This window comes from Cyanistes caeruleus, chromosome 2 (genome assembly GCF_971803275.1).
Source record: "Cyanistes caeruleus chromosome 2, bCyaCae1.hap1.1, whole genome shotgun sequence".
Classification (NCBI taxonomy): Eukaryota; Metazoa; Chordata; class Aves; order Passeriformes; family Paridae; genus Cyanistes; species Cyanistes caeruleus.
Genome location: NC_141702.1, coordinates 14914540 through 14930773, shown reverse-complemented (window position 1 = coordinate 14930773; position 16234 = coordinate 14914540). Strand labels below are relative to the sequence as shown.

General features: G+C 45.6%; 1 protein-coding gene and 1 long non-coding RNA gene across 3 annotated transcripts; one reads left to right on the top strand and one right to left on the bottom strand.

The window, feature by feature from the left end:
• Positions 1-660: 660 nt before the first annotated feature.
• On the bottom strand, positions 661-11333 carry ODC1 (ornithine decarboxylase 1). 2 transcript variants are annotated; one of them, XM_086875876.1, is made up of 11 exons: positions 10957-11333; positions 7714-7859; positions 7374-7547; positions 7036-7208; positions 6584-6718; positions 6345-6426; positions 5917-6000; positions 4481-4643; positions 4280-4392; positions 3798-4012; positions 661-1131 (listed from the first exon to the last, which is right to left on the bottom strand). In XM_086875876.1, exons 2-11 carry the CDS (start codon positions 7813-7815, stop codon positions 990-992), a joined length of 1383 nt encoding a protein of 460 aa, XP_086732002.1. In that variant the 5' UTR covers positions 7816-7859; positions 10957-11333; the 3' UTR covers positions 661-989. The 2 variants fall into 2 exon arrangements, with proteins under 2 accessions (XP_086732002.1, XP_086732000.1); XM_086875874.1 differs by having other exon boundaries at positions 7714-7862; positions 10957-11294.
• A 100-nt stretch (positions 11334-11433) lies between these two features.
• On the top strand, positions 11434-12882 carry LOC147654623 (uncharacterized). The gene is made up of 2 exons (XR_015282754.1): positions 11434-11658; positions 12656-12882. It is a non-coding gene; the product is annotated as an uncharacterized LOC147654623 (long non-coding RNA).
• Positions 12883-16234: the final 3352 nt, after the last annotated feature.

Here is a 16234-nt window from a genome sequence, read left to right as displayed (position 1 = left end):
ATTTTATCACCAACACCCCTGTATTAGCTCCTAGTATTTATACTTACTACTTAGTGTCATCTATCACATTTAATCCAAAGTCAGAAGGGTAGCACATCTTTCCATAATATTAAATAAGAGCTTCTACTCGTATTGCACATACAAAAGATTTCCAGTCCTGTTTCTTATCTTTTATACTAAAGCCCTAGGCACACAGGTCAGAGAGCCTGTCAGCCACACATTTTCAGCTTCCTGGGTTTTTCTGTCACATATTTCAGTTCTTGCACACAGAAGCATCATGCCAGTTGTGGAGTCTGTGCTGTGTTCTCTCGTTAATGACGTGTTTGTAACCAGCCATCAGCACTGCCCACAGCACTTGCAGACTGACTTGCAGAAAACCAGCACTGCACCCAACCCACAATATGCAACTTGTTACAAACATGTTCAGTAGTGAAAAACAAATGTGAATTCACAGGAACTCGCACAGTATTCAATTTGTTGACAGTCAACCTTCTTCTAATAACATGAAAAAAGACAATTGAGTTTTCCTACCCAGTGAAGGTTTCCTTCACTTCAGCTGGGAGAGAAAGGGTAGGGGAGATCCATTTACTAATAAGTTTGGGTCTTGCAGCATGTTGCTGTAAGAGCCATCCATGACACATTAACGAACCACAGGACCAGTTATTTCAATATACTTTATTTTAAAACAGGTAGGTCACAAAGCACTAAGCTTAGCCCGATCTGCCATACACAAGCTACAAATACTTGTTTGACAGTTGAGGGTCAGTCTTTAGTAGCATACATGAAAAGTGAATAAAAATCCATATAAAACAATATTCAAATAGTTTCCATAGGAACACAGATAATTGTGACCCATCTCCTAGTCATTTGTCTTTTGCCAAACCTAAATGTTAAAAAAACACTTAAAAATTCTACCAAGAATTAAGTTAACAGTCCCCCAAATGCCCTAAATTCAATGACTAACCTTGCACTTAGTTACTAAATATTACCTATACATTAATACTAGCTGAAGCACAAGTTGCTGGATATTCAATTCCGCTTTCCCAGGCACAAGAAACTGGCAGACTAGCAACATCTTGCTCCTCCACCTCAGCTAGGAACCCTTGCTCCTTGATCTGCTGCATTAGTTGCCTAGAAAGAAAAAAAATAAAGAGTCATAAATTGTTTCATTACAATCTGCCTAAAAATATATGGTACATTTTTTTAATTGCCAGTAAACATGAAATGAACTCTATGTATCACCTGCAATCCAGACATTATTATCATAGGGGAAAAAAAATAAAAATGAAAGCAGAATCCATGCAGGTTGTTTGTGGCTGGCTAGGCTTTAGGGTAAGTGCCAATACCAAGCTGATTTTACCATTTCTATGTAGGATTTAGATCTGCAAAGATGCACCCATATACCTGTAGCTACATCTGTACACCTCATGCTATACAGATTTGCTAACTTTGGGCTCAATAGCTCAGAATTTCAGATGTGAAAATCAATGACAACTTGACTGACACTTATCCCACACCCTCACATTAGTGGGTAACTTGAATCAGGAAAAACTATGGATAACAGACTAGGAATATAAAGGAGCTGACCAGATCAGTAAGAACCATGCAACTCCTTCCATACTCAGACAAGGGCTGTACTAAAACACAACCTCAGAAAAACTTGTTGACTTGAGTTTCTGGACTTTTGCTCAGAGACACATCCTTGTGTTCAGCCTGGCCTTGAACACTTCCAGCTGGAAGCCATTACCCCTTATTCTCTCACTATGTGCTTTTGCAAACAGTCTTGCCCCATCTTTCCTGTAAGTCCCCCTCCGGTATGGGAAGGCTGCAATAAGGTCACCCCAAGGCCTAAGGTCACCTCCAGGCTGAACAGATCTAGTTCTCAGTCTTTCCTCATAGCAGAGGTGCTCCATCCCTCTGAACAACTTAGTGGCCTTCTTCAGACTCACTCCAACAGGTCCATGTCCTTCCTGTGCCGGGACCCCAGGGCTGGATGCAGCCCTGCAGGTGGGGTCTCACCAGGGCAGAGCAGAGGGGCAGAATCCCCTCCCTCACCTGCTGCCCACGCTGCTTTGGGTGCAGCCCAGGGCACATTTGGCTTTCTGAGCTGCAAGGGCACATGGCTGGGTCATGTCCAGCCTCTCACCCACAGCACCCCAAAGTCCTCAGCAGGGGCTGTTCTGGATCTGTTCATCCCCCAGCCTGGAGTGATACCAGGGGTTGCCCCCATCCAGGTGCAGCACCTTGTGCTTTGTCTTGTGACCTCATGAGATTCCCATGGTCCCACTTCTCAAGCCTGTCCAGGTCCCTCAGGTGTGGGGTGGCATCCCATCCCTCAGGTGTGTCAACAGTAACGCTCAGCTTGGTGTCATCTACTCGTTATCGTAGGTTTGCAAGGCCAACAGTAGTGCCACTGCATGGCTCCTCATGCATTACCAGTTTTTACTTAGACACATGTAATCACATCTTGTTCTTTATCTTTCACAGTTTCTAGCCACAAATTTAGTTGTACACCTTTACAATGTGTAGATGGTATTACAAAAGGCTTGCCCATCCTAGAAAGATCTGCACCATAATCTCATTGACACATGACTCTCAGTTAAGGGCTAGCCTCTATCACAGAGTTCTCTTGCCAAAACAGAAAACACACATAGGGCTGAAAGAGGGCTGTGCTGTGGCCTTGCATGAGTTATATTTGCATAATTAAGCTCAGCATGCCTCAGACCGAATATTAAAATTTAACAGCAGCCTAGTGATACAGTGAAAACGCTAATTATTCTCCCACAGAGCCATTTTTAGTTCAATTAGACACAGTTTTGGAGTGTTAAGGGAAGTCTAAAAGCTTCATGTGTTTTTAAAAATGCTTCAATGGACCAGAGGTTTCACTAAGGGAAAGCAACAATACAAGTCCTCGTTATACTGGCAGGGTTAGCAGAGGAATAGAGGAAGCTTCCTCTTACTTTTATGTCAGGAATTCCCCTTAACTTGAAAGACTTTCAATAAATTCAAGACCAACCCAACAGCACAGCTAATCATGCTTTAGGGTAACATTTCTGCCCAAAAGCCCTCTGTTAGTTCAGCAGGCAGATACCAGCAGAGCAGTAAGGGCTTCCTCTTACAGGAAACCCCACTTTTATAGAAGGCACAATTCCTTAACCTGTGCTGCACTGCAGAGCACCCATTACTTTAAACTGCTATTTAAGTTGCAGTTTCACAATATCCTTGCAATTAAAAGGTCCTGCTTTCTTTGCTTACCTGTTTAATAACTTCCAATGGAGATCTAGCACTCTGCACTGAGCACTGAGCCAGAGCTCAGCCTAAACCAAGGAATAGCTCTCAAACAAACAGAAGCAACACTGTTGAATGTCCCTGCATCCTGCAGTCAGGATTTAGCAAGCTACTAATTTAGAAGACATATACATAATATAACTGTGATTGTCTGGTCTCTGATTACTAATCACAGAAATTAAAGGTAAAGAATTCATAATGATTCTGTATGCTGTGCAGTAGTGAAAACACTAGCTAGAATACAGATTAATGAAGACTCTTAACATTGCCCCTTTAAAAGCATCTCTCCTATAACTGTGTACAACAGAGAAAAGTAATTAGTAGCACCAGCATTTTTCTAAACACACAGCTAAAACCTTCAGGGGCACTGCCTTCTTCCACACCAGGAGGTTTTACAAGAGCTGTGGCACCCAAACTACCCCTGCTCGTTAAAGAATAGCCAACTGATATGAGCTATTTATTACAGTGATGTCAGAAGTACTGCCAGATCAAGATATTTAGATACTAACCATGCTGGTCTGGACATCACATAGTGAATTGTTGGCCTCTGGAATCCATTGAAAGTAGAAGCTGCTGCAACAGTATAGGCACCCATGTTTTCAAATAGGATCCAGTCACCAACTTGCAGCTCTGGCATATTAAACCGCTCAACAATCCGATCTAAGCCATCACAGGTTGGTCCCCAAATGCTGCAGGAGTAGCAGCTGTCATCTGGCTTAGGCCGCTAAAGAAGAGAGAGGAGTTTAATTATTTGACTATCAAAACAGAGGTTCCAGAAGTAATATCATAGTGTAACATTCCACTTCTGAAGAAAAGGAAGAGCTACTTGCAGGTTCTTCTTCACCTCTGGCTTTAAATTAATTCCACTGCATGCTTCATAACTTAAAATGCCAAAGTCTGGCAAGATGAAGGGAGCAGTGAACTGAGAAGTGACTGCTGTGACAAGGATTTTCCTACATCCATGATATGTGATACTTTTGAACAGGCATACCTTTTGCAGGACTGGCTTAACATGTGCATGATCATACAAGATGCAGTTGAATGATCCATAGACCCCATCATTCACATAGTACATAAGGGTTTTGTCATTTGCATCATCTTCATCTGGAAGAAGTTGTGACACCAGTGAGAAAAAGTCTTGGAAAGAAACACACAGCAGGCTAGATCTAAGACTAGGTCTCAATTTACATACCGTCAGAGCCTGTTTGCTCCTTTAACACAATTTTCTTTGCAATGATGTTGACTGCCAGTGTGAATGCAGATGCAACATAGTATCTTCCTGGCTCTGCAATAATATTTATTCCAGAATCTGAAGGGAAGTATTTATCCAGTGCTGGGTTGATTACACTTGTGATCTAGGGAAAAATCAGATGCCAGTATTAAAATTTCAGCAGTTACTTACGTGCTACTTTACAAGTCTGAGATTAAATAAGAACCTCAAATTCAAAATTATACACTAGTTAAACATGTAACATCTATTGTAATTTCTATTGACTGCTTTTGCTTTCTTTTCTCATTCAAAATCTTGTTTGCAATTAAATTTATACAAAGCAACAAAAGCAGACATGACCTGCAGCCTAAAGTTTATGTAACAAAACAGGTCATGTTTGAGGCTGAAGGAAATCACCTCTCCTATGCTCATTAAAACATCATTAATGCTCTGCAGGTCCCCACACTTCAAATTGGATTTGAAGTCCACTTGTGGTGCTGCTACTTATGCACTATTCCACAGCTTACTAAATCCTAAAGATGTCATCTCATGGTATCATAAACATACAGAGGGTTTTACCATTATACTTGAAAATTCAATTGCCTTCATGAACAGTTATTTCCAGGTTCTGAAGTTATCCTGAAGCTGGCTCCAACTGTAACACGACTCTTTCATGCCGTGGAGCCCAATGACATAATTTGCTTTTGATGCCTCATGTATGCCATACTGCACTATGAGAAGCCAGACTTCATTAGGAGGTACCAGAAGTGCTAAAATGTTAGCTCACACTACTATAAGAAAACTCTTTTTATGTAACTTACTGTATCCTTGTGTTAATATGTAACATTTAACACCTCTTTGGGCTAGGAAGCAAGGTGCTCTGACAATGCTGCTTTAAGTGGAAGTCCGATCAATATTCAGCCCCCTTTGACCCTTCTGACAGCAGAGCTATTGCTGAGGTAAAGCAGACTAGAAAACACTGAACAACTTAAAAATTATCCAAAAGCAAGTTCTAAATAAAATCAGACACTGCCCTCGTATGGTACCACCCCCTAAGGACCACATGGGCTCAGGACAGCCCTTTCACCCTTTTTGGGAGCAGTGCCAATCTATTCAGTCTGAAGTACAGCACCAACTGGAAGAAGTCTATGCTGGTAAGAATCAAGCCTGTAGTTAGAACTGGCTTTACTTTTTTGAGACTTCTGCATGTTTGTGCAGTCATTTAGCTACATATCTAATGAGGTCATCTAATTTTTAGTTTTCAGATTAATTCCTCTTTTCTTCTTAATTACATTTCTAACCAAGCAGACACATTTTTGCACGTGTCTGCATACAAACAGAAAAAGCAAGATTTTATTTAATCCAGATCAACACTCAAGCAAACTCCACAACCTGAGAACTTCTTAGCAAAGCTATACCTCTTCAAATTTAAGCTTGACATCTTCAGAGCCAGGAAAGCCACCACCAATATCAAGCAGATACATATTGAAGCCAAGTTCAGCCTAGAATGAGATTAAGAGCAACACTGTCAAGAAAAGTTTATCATTTATAATTCATCATTTTATCTTAAAAAGTAATGTGAAGTAATTTCATTAACACTTGAAACAGAGCTAACATATGTTCAAGTAACAGTCATTTGAGTTTAAGCTGCCAATTTTAGGTTTTTTTCACTCATCTGTAGATGAGTTTTGCCAAGCTGGTAAAGTAAGCTAACAAGACCTAAAAAATTCCAACAACATGAAGCCAGTGACTCAGCTAGCTTTTAACCCCAAAACAGTTGTACACTTCATTCAGTTTTGCCACAACAGTTGAGCAGTAGTTCCAGAGAAAGTAGAATTAGACTTACTCCCATATCGAACACACAGCGGGCATCAGAAATGGCTTGAACAAAGGTCTCTGGGTCTGTACATCCACTTCCAACATGGAAGCTACAAAAAGATACAAAATATCAGTTGCTATTTGGCAAATTAATCAAGAAGTTTTGTATAAACTCATGTCATCACATGCAAAGGCATCTCTATTTTCAGGTAGACCATTTAAAGAAAACTTATTCAATACAACTGTGTTTTGATACTGTCAGCTCACCTAACTCCAACAATGGCAAGGTCAAGTTCTTTTGCACGCTCCAGAAGAAGCCTGCTAGTCTTAAGTGTAGCTCCAAATTTAACACTAAGACGACAGACTGCTTTGGAGTCATCAGTGGTAATGCGCAACACTAACCTAGAAACAGGAAAAAATGAGGAGTTAAGTTTCACTATAACAGACATCATCATCAGGCAGCTATGATCTAAGAATGAGACTAAGCTTAAAGATATTTTGAGACTAATATTAAAGATATTATACAAGCTGCTCTGTGTAAGTCTTCCTGAAGTGCCAGTAAACTCTACAAGATTAGATTTCACTGGTTAAAAGTATGTTTATTATTTCACAGTTTTGCAGACTACCTTAAACTAATGAAGAACAAGTTTCAGATAAAGCAGGTATTTCTGTATCTTGGGAACCCAAGGAAGAATTATAGAACAATTAGCACTACTTACTTTGCTTTTGGATGGGCCCTTGCAACTTTCATTAGTTCTACTTCACTATCAAATGTCATCATCTGCACACCACTGCTGGCAGCATGTTTAATTTGAGATACTTGTTTGCAGGGATTTGCATATATTATTCGCTCAGGAGGCACACCAATGCTCTGTACCAGCTGTATTTCCGTCTGAAGAAAGAACAGATTACACTTGTAGAAGATATTTCTAGAAGGATGATTAATGCGATCAGAACAAAAGCAACACCACTCAGTAATGCTTAATTTTATACAAACATGTTTTGTAAGGCTGAACAGATATTAATGTCACAGACCAGAAGACAGTCGAGATCTCACCTTACTGGCACAATCAAATCCTGCCCCAAGAACAGCAAGTGTCTTCACAACAGCTTTGCTGTCGTTACATTTAACAGCATAGAAGGGGGTCACCCGAGGAAGGGACTTATGCCACCGCATGTGCTTCTTCACAATGTCCCCAAGGTCAGCAACATAGAAGGCATCTTTATCATCCTAGAGCAAACATACATCTTAACGTTACAAACAACAGATAACAGGATAAGCCTAGAGGTCAGCATTTGAGGGGGCTGTCTTGTGGATCATTTGCAAGGACAACTTGTTCTATTAGTTTATAAGTTTGTAGCATCATGAAATGTAGTGGTTTTCCCATTATACTTACAGAAGATGACACTTCATTTATTTTTTGGTCAAGGATATCCTTGGCAGTAAAGCCTTCATCAAGGAAGGTCAACTCAAATTCTTCTTTGCTGAAGTTACTCATGACTTCCAGGATTTCAGGTTTATGTGAAAGATCTTGGGTATGAACTGCTGAAAAAAAAACCAAAAAAACAAAAAAAAAAACCACCAACACATTAATGACTTAATTTGAATTCCTATAGTTTACATTCAATACTTCACTTAGATTCATATAGTCATTATATGACCATTATTTTATGCTTGTCTCATTTACAATTATACAGCTTCTACAGTGATCACTAATAGCTCCATATATTAGACATTTGCATGATGACAGAACAGATATAATCACAACCAAGGAGGCAGGCCAAAATAATCTTGCTAGCTGGAAGGCAAGTTCTCCTCTGCTCAACAACTCTAAAATGCTCTGAATCTACTCAAAGAAAAAAACAATCAAATAAACACTGTCAAATATTATTAGTCTGTCTCTCTGGAAATTTCTGACTTTTCATTTACCTCCACATCAGAGCTATTAATATGATGGCTAGTGCCTACTTACCACTTTTCTGTCGTAAAACAACTCCTAAGCACTGTTTCAGCTCACCAGTTTCAGAAAAAGGGTTTACTTGTTATTACCAATTGAACCCAAGACTGTTACTGACTTGTGAGTAGTAACAACTTTCATTAGGTCCAAGCCAGGAAAATACATGGATTCCAAATATAGTTCAGATTATGCATAAAGCAGACATGAGAACAGGGCTTTCCTTGAGGTTATTCTGTTGGTAGTTAGAGCTTCCCTGTTCTACTCATGACCTCCAAGTTACGTGAAAACCTCAGCTGCCATGAGTGGCAGATACACACTTTAAGACTGGTTTGTAACTCTGACCTGCAGACAAAGTCTTAACAGTGACCCAAATTAGCACTTTTAAACAGGATTTTACAGCAGTCCATTAGAAATCTTCATTGCTAACAGAAATCTACCTGCCAAGTAGAAAGTCCCTTGAGAACTAGCACTAAAGAGCAAAAGCACACTCCTCTGCCACCCATGAAGTCCATGGGCCACCCTTTCACTGGGTAGTCCAAATACAGAATGACAGCATTCTCCACCAAGCTGTTAAGCAGTGTGTGCTAGCTTTCAAAGACCTCAGCATTGCAAGGCACTCATAGGGAAGATATGGTTTCAGGTAACGGGGTCCAGCTCTCTTCCTTCCCTCAGCAATTTTTACACTCAAACTAGTCATGCAGACTAGGACTGAAAATTATGCAAACTCTGAATTATTCACTAATTTTAAGTTATGCTACTGTTTCCTCTACTTTCAAAAAGCCTGGCTACAAACCAATTGAAAAAGGATGTTTTGTAGCTGTTACAAATTAACAGAGTTCTCAACCCAATAGAATCATTAATTCCATATGTGTATTACAAAATCCATCGAATTTTATTGAATAACTTTGAAACATCAGCAATTATACTTAATTTCAACCTTCAGAAACATATGGCAACAAGAACCATGTCACATCTTTTGATCATCTCACTTATCAGAGACAAATAAAATTTGAGATTTAAACTAGATTAAGCTTTGATTCTAATAAACCCAACAATCCACTGAGCCTTATTCTCCCTCTGCTCTCATTCACGTGCAGTGATAATTCTACCACAAGCTGGATTAAAGTCTCCTCTTAAAAGCCTCTTTGAAAGAACCATAAGAAACAGCAAATTAAACACTTTTCAGAAAGGTGTTTGTTACTAAGAAGTTGCATCTCATCACAGACTTGCAGCTTTGCAGAAAGCAGTTCAGGGGCTTCAGCTGTGGTTAAAAGAAGTGAACAGGATCAAGAAAAATTTAGTTTAACCTCCCCTCTGCAGAGCACTGCATGAAAAGCACTTTTCCTTTTAACATGTAAAAGGGAAATTACTTTTACTGGCCATAATAGATTTTGTTAAAAAGTTCTTGCAAGCTTTCCATTTTCACCTCATTGCACAATTTCAACTACAGTGTAACTACGCAGCATACAGACAGAACACGATCAGGCTGGTGCAAACTGTAGCCTCCCAAAGTATCTTTCTATTTGGACCGTGTGTTAAGTGTCTGCAGCTCCCCAGAAGAAAGGCATTTTATGCTCATTTAGAACTTGTTCTCCAGAACATTCCCCTACTCAGCAGCTGTATTTAGGCAGAGCTGAGTCATGCCTGCAGGCTCTGTACTCAAACAGCCAAGCAGCGTCTAGAAAAGGTGCCCGAGGCGCCGCTGCCTCCGGAGCCTGCAGAGCGCTGCGGGCTGCGGTGGGCACGGATGGGGCCGGCTGGCCTGCGCCCTTCTCCCTGCAAAGCCACACGGCCCCGCAGCAGAGCCTGACATGGCCAGGCTGGGGCTGCACTGCCCGGCTCGGCAGCGGGGCTCTGCACGCCCAGCCTGACACCGCGGCTCCCCGAGGAGGCGCCTGTCAGCCCCGGGTGCACCTCCCTTCCAGCTCACATCACCCTGCGGCTGGGCCCCCACCCCGGGACGGCAGCGCTCCGCGGGAGAAGGGCTCCCTCCTCATCCCTCGGGGTATTCAAGGCCAGGTCGGACGGGGCTCTGAGCAGCCAGGTCTAGTGGAAGGTGTCCCTGCCGTAGGCAGACTCGGAGCTAAATGGTCTTTAAGGTCCCTTCCAACCCAAACTGCTCTAATTCTCTGATTCGCTCCCGGTCCAGGCCAGTGCCCGCCGGGTGTGCAGGAGGGCAGCGCCCCGCGCCCCGGCGCCGCTCGGCCCCAGGGCGAGCCCGGGCGCCCCAAGCCCTGTTCCTGCCATGTTCCTGCCACGCACCTGCCTTTCCCCACCCCGGAAACAGCCCGGCGGCCACGGCGGGCCGTCCCTTCCCCCGCTGCCGGGAACTGCCGCCAATACTCCCCAGGCAAGCCGGGGAGCCGGTCTGGCCCGCTTACAACCGCCCGGAGCCTCCCGCCTCCCGGCCGGGGATTCCCCGTGCCCGGCGGCAGCACCGGCGCCCAGCCCGGGCCGCTCCGCTTGGCAGCGGCCCCACAGACACGTGGCTGCGCGCCGGCCGCTTCCGCCGCGGCCCCGCTACTCGCCCGCCCGCCCTCAGCACTCGCCCGCCCGCCCTCAGCACTCGCCCGCCCGCCCTCAGCGCTTCCCGGCACAGCCCGCAGCGCTCCCCGGCACAGCCCGCAGCGCTCCCCGGCACAGCCCGCAGCGCTCCCCGGCACAGCCCGCCGCCCGCCTCACCTCGCCTCGGGCAGCGGTGGCGGAGCTGCTGTCAAGCCCCCGCGGCAGCCGATCCCCTCGCTCCGAGCCGCCTCCCCCTCCTCCTGCGAGCCGGGCGCGGTGCGCGGAGCCGGGCGGGAGCGCCGGACCGGCTGAGGAGGAGCGGGGCTGGCGGGACGAGCGAGGCGCCGCGGCTGACAAAGCTTCGCCACGGCCGCCGCGCTCCTATTTATAGCGCCACGGCGTCGCTGTGGCAACGCACCAGCTCAAACCAGCCGCGATCGGCTGGGACCGGGCGCGCTCCCACCGCCGCTATTGTGACGTACGGCAGAACATGCGCACGGCGCCCTGCGCCCCCCGCCCGCCCCGCCCGGCAGGGCACGGCAGGGCACGGCCCCTGCTCCTGCTCCTGCCCCTGCTCCTGCCCCTGCCCCTGCCTCTGCCCCTGCCCCTGCCCCTGCTCCTGCCCCTGCCCCTGCCTCTGCCCCTGCCCCTGCTCCTGCCCCTGCCCCTGCCCCTGCTCCTGCCTCTGCCCCTGCTCCTGCCCCTGCCCCTGCCGTGCCCAGCCGCTGCCCGGGCTGTACCCCCCATCCCCGGCGCCCTTTCCCCCTGGGGCCGCCCGGGACGGGATCCACCTGGGGGTGATGTGAGCGACCCCAGCGCTGCCGGCTGCCAGCAGGTGCATGGCCAGCGCCGTCCCCACCGCCGGTTCGGTATCCCCGGGTCGGTACTCCCGGTTCGATACTTCAGCCTTAGCGTGAAAAAGTGGCTGCAGGAGGCCGGAGGGCTGCGGCTCCAAGCGATGCCTTCGGCAGATGCTGGAGGAAAGCGCTGCTGAGCCAGGGGACCCGGAGCGTGTCACAGAGCCATCCAGTTTGTGCGGCTCTCGCAGCCCCTGTGCTCGGCACTGGCTGCTGTCCGTCGCGGTGCTATCCCTGACTGCATCCCTGACCACCGAGGGTGTTATCCAAAACACTTCCCGTAACGCCGACCACGGTTTTTCCATCCTCTCTTGTCCTGGCACTGGTAGCTGTTTCCACTCTAAGGTTATTTTGTATTGCTGTCTCGTTTTAAAAATGGGTGTCGATGGAAGGTGAAAGACAGTATCAATTCAATCGTTTCTGGTTTAGCCCCGAACGGCTGTGCTTTCTGCCCTTGCCAGGACAGATACTTTCTGCACTTGCCAGGACAGACATTTTCTGCCCCTCTCCCCCTTTCTTTAAGCAGTTCGAGCTTTACCCCATGGTAGATGGACTGAGTCCTTGCGCTGTCAATGGGGAGGATGGAGCTGCCCTTGCCATGCTGAAAGGGTGATTTTTACACCCTGCCACCTCTGGAGCATTTATAAGAGAGGCGAGGAACCTTTCTGCAGCTTATGCTGCAGGACAGAGCTCAGGGTGCTCCTGCTCCCCATCTCCAGGTCACCGAAGGCTATTTTAATGGCTTTCTGAAAGCGGACACCTGGGCAGCCCCCACCCTCCTGCAGAGCTGGAAAGCGAGCACTGCAAGATGGAGAAAACCCTCTGTCCCACATGGGGGAAAGAGATGGAAAATAGACACTGTGGGGTGTGGGATGCTCTCTGGAGGTACCCAAAGTAAAAGGTTGTGCTCGCTGGCCTCAGAGGTACCATCCTCCCACCTCTCCCACCAAGCTCAGCTGGAAAACCCACTGTATTTCAGGCAGAAGCAGATAAATGGGATGTTCTTGTCCACCCCACAGCCTCTGCATTCTTGAGACAGTTTGGAAGTGAAGGGCACCAGGCTGGGACTGCAGAAGAAACCCTTGAAGGATTGACATAAAGGAAAACACCAAGATCAAGCAGATAATAAGCAAAAGGTGGATTGGGACACAGCCAAAAGAAATGTCAAGGGACAGAGATGCCGGTTTTGGCTAAAATAATTTAATGAAAGAAAGAACAACCTATCCTAAAATACTTTAAATATATATACACTTGGTGTGTGTGCGTGTCATCACACATTCAGACATGAATTACAGAAGGTTTTCTAAATAATAGCAAGGGGTGGGGGGAAACTATCCCAGTGTGTAGCACTTACATCAGCTGGTCCTCAGGACACTACCTGTCCTCGACAGTGACTCCCTGATGCAGTAGGGCTGCTACACCAAGCATTGTCTTTGCTGAGTTAACTCATCTTAATCCCTGAGGAATTTCACACCACCTCTCCTGCCAGTTAACAGGGAAAATAATGGGGTTCACATGCCTCTAGAGTTGGCTCTGTGGGCAGCAGATGTAGTTTAACTTTTCTTCTCCCAACTGTGAACAAACAGGGATCACAGAATCACGGAGTAGTCCGAGTTGGGATTAAGCACTGGAAAAGCACAGAGAGGGAAGGGCTGTGCCACCACCACAGGAGCTAGCTGCTCACTGAGCTGGCTCACATGCAAGGGCTGTGGTCCGGATAAGGACAATGGTCATCACCTGCTCCCAGCACTCCAACACAATTCTGGTACCAGCTGTTCCCTCTTCATCTTCTGCCCTCTGGCTTGGGCTGGAGAAGAGCCTGTGGCTGTCCCCAGCCATGTCCCGGTTGACTGACCCTGGCTGGGCCAGGGGCCAGTGGGTAGGCACTGCTCTGGTGTGAGACAAAATGGAACTGTACCCGAGGCTGGGGAGGAAAGGCTGGACTGCTCCAAGGGAAAGAGGTGACAAAAACAACCACAGGATGCAATTACCTGAGGAATTGATGCAGTCATTAGCTGTTTGCAGGTGCTTAATAGCAATGTTTTATCAGCTCCTCGAAAGGATGGGATTACCAAATATTTCATCCTCCTCCCAGTTCTTGTTTCTGGAGGATCCGTGAGAGCTGGTGATGACAAGGGCTGGCTTTGGGGAGCATAATGTTTACAGGAGGTGCTCCAGCTCAGGACCCATGGGTCCCCATGCCAGAGGACAGTCAAGATTTCAGGCATGTCAGGTTCAAAAAAGGAGGCATGTCTTTTGTTTCCTGTTTCCTGGCCAGTACTCTGAGGGTCTGGCCAAGCTGCTCTGAAGGGTATAAGCAGCTGCACAGCTCCACCAGTCACAGGGGCAGCACAGCTCCTGGGTGTGAAGAACTGGGGGATGCTCCTGCAGATCTTGGCAAGTCACCACCAGTCTCAGACTACTGTATATGAAACAGTTGCTTGGGCCAAAAATGTTTTCCAGAAGAGGGCACTGGAAAAGCATTTGTTGGTAGGAGAATGTGGCCATATCTTCCTGATGTTTCTGCTCCTCAGTTTCTCTCCACACAGGGCCCTTGCTGCTGTGGAGGGACAGGGGATGGGGAGGACTGTCTGACTCCCCTATAGCTGTCATTGTCTCCTACATCTTGCAGTACAGCAGCAGCAGCCTGGTGGGCCCTCACCCTGCTGAATGATGGGTGTCCTAGCTCTTACCCCTAAATTTAGGAGGAGCTGGAGCCAAGCCCCAGGTTCCTTGAGCTTTGGACAGGTGGGGAGAGCAGCTCAGTGAGAGAGAGATGAAGTGGCCAGCAGCACCACAGCAGCTGGAGGAAACCTCAAGGTAATGCCTGGAATTTCTCAACTGTTTTTCTTCCCTCTGAGTCTATCCAGGGTCTTTGCACTTCTTAAGAAATTAAGCCCTGTGACAGTTCACAGAGGCTGGTAAATAGTACCTCCATTTTATGGATGAAAAAGTGGCTCAGAGGAAGATTCAGTGACTTACCAAGGATTGTAGAGAGTAAATTCCATATAGGGGTGTGCTGAGATGTGGGCACATGTGAGGTGGAGATACCATGTGGGCTGTGGGATGCAGGATATGTGCATGGGGGAATCTCATGGGGCTACCTCCAGCTCTCCTGGGTTGGCAGCTCTTCATTCCCTTTCAATTCATTGACACAGAGAAAACCTAAAAACTGTCCTTGACATCCAATAAAGACCATTAGAGAAAACAATGTTTCCAGGATGAACTTTTTGTCATCTTTTGTTACACATTTTCTAGGCATTTGAATACAGTTTCTTGCAACTCAGTGCTACACATGTGATGTTGCATCCTTTTGAGTCGGAACAACAAAGTAAAATAACTCCTTGCAGCAGCGAAACTAAAGGAGATAGAGTAACCAAAATTCTTGTGAAGTGACTGGAAAGCTTTGCTTTGCAGCTCAGCTCAAGAAATGCTTATGGGTCTGTTTTTGATTTGCCTTTTTTGGGCTTAGTAGCCCTGTCTGGTTAAAAACGAGTCCAAAACCTCACATGCCATGAGGTGGAGCACATAACTCTGACATTACAGCACCCGTTTTGGGTCTGAGCTTTGTCTAATCCTTCACAGTTATGGATTTGAGGTAGATCTATATGAAAAATAAATTTTAAAGTTGGTGCTCTCATATGCATGTTGTTAAATACACTTGATAGATCCGGTGTTGGAGTATCATCATCCTCTGTAAGAGCTCAGCACCCACCAGAAGTGAGCCAAATAATGAGATTTGACTCTAGCATTGTTACAGTTAATTAATGGATTCTGTAGGCAATATACAATGGTATAACATAGTTTAAACACTTTGTATTTTAATAGACTCCTCGTCTTGCTCTCAACAAAGACAATGTCAAAATTCTCTGAGAGTCAGAAAGAAAGAGAATGTAAGCATATGTATTGGTGAGCAGAGCCCAGTCCTGTTGGACTTCATGTGTGCATGTTGACGTTTGCTCACAAAGGTTTGTCTTCTGCATAACGTATGTGCCAGTGCCGAGCTCTGAGTACACACTAATGATTTGCAGTAAAAGTAAGGATGGCTGGAAAGCTCAGTGTCTTGGTTTTCCTCACAGCCTTCCTCCAACTTTTGCTGTCTTCAGATAGATGAGCATCAATAACATGTAGGACATCTTTTTCTTTTAGGACAGTGGAAATTTTAAGAAGCCTATCAGAAGTCAGCATGGTATCCTGGGGATTCTGATAATATTAGTCTTCAGTTATCACCTTTAATAGGAGGAATTGATGATGTGAATGGTAGAAGTGAATATATTGAATAGTGCATCAAACCTGTGACAGGGCTCAGAATATTTGGGGAAGGAAAGTGTAAAATTTAGGAGGTTATAAATTCTGGATATGTTAAATATAGCAAGTATTCATTCTCTTCTACGATAATTCTAAGTATATATCATGTAGCAGAGAGCTTCCCAGACTGAGAACTTATGAAGGTTTTCATGTCAAGGAAAGGGAACAATACATTTCTATATCATACATTCTACTCCTGAAAAAGCTTTTGACAGAAGTCTTTTGACACTACACAACAAATAATATAAGACTTGAAGTGGTAGAGCTCCTTACTTGTAGTTGATATTCAG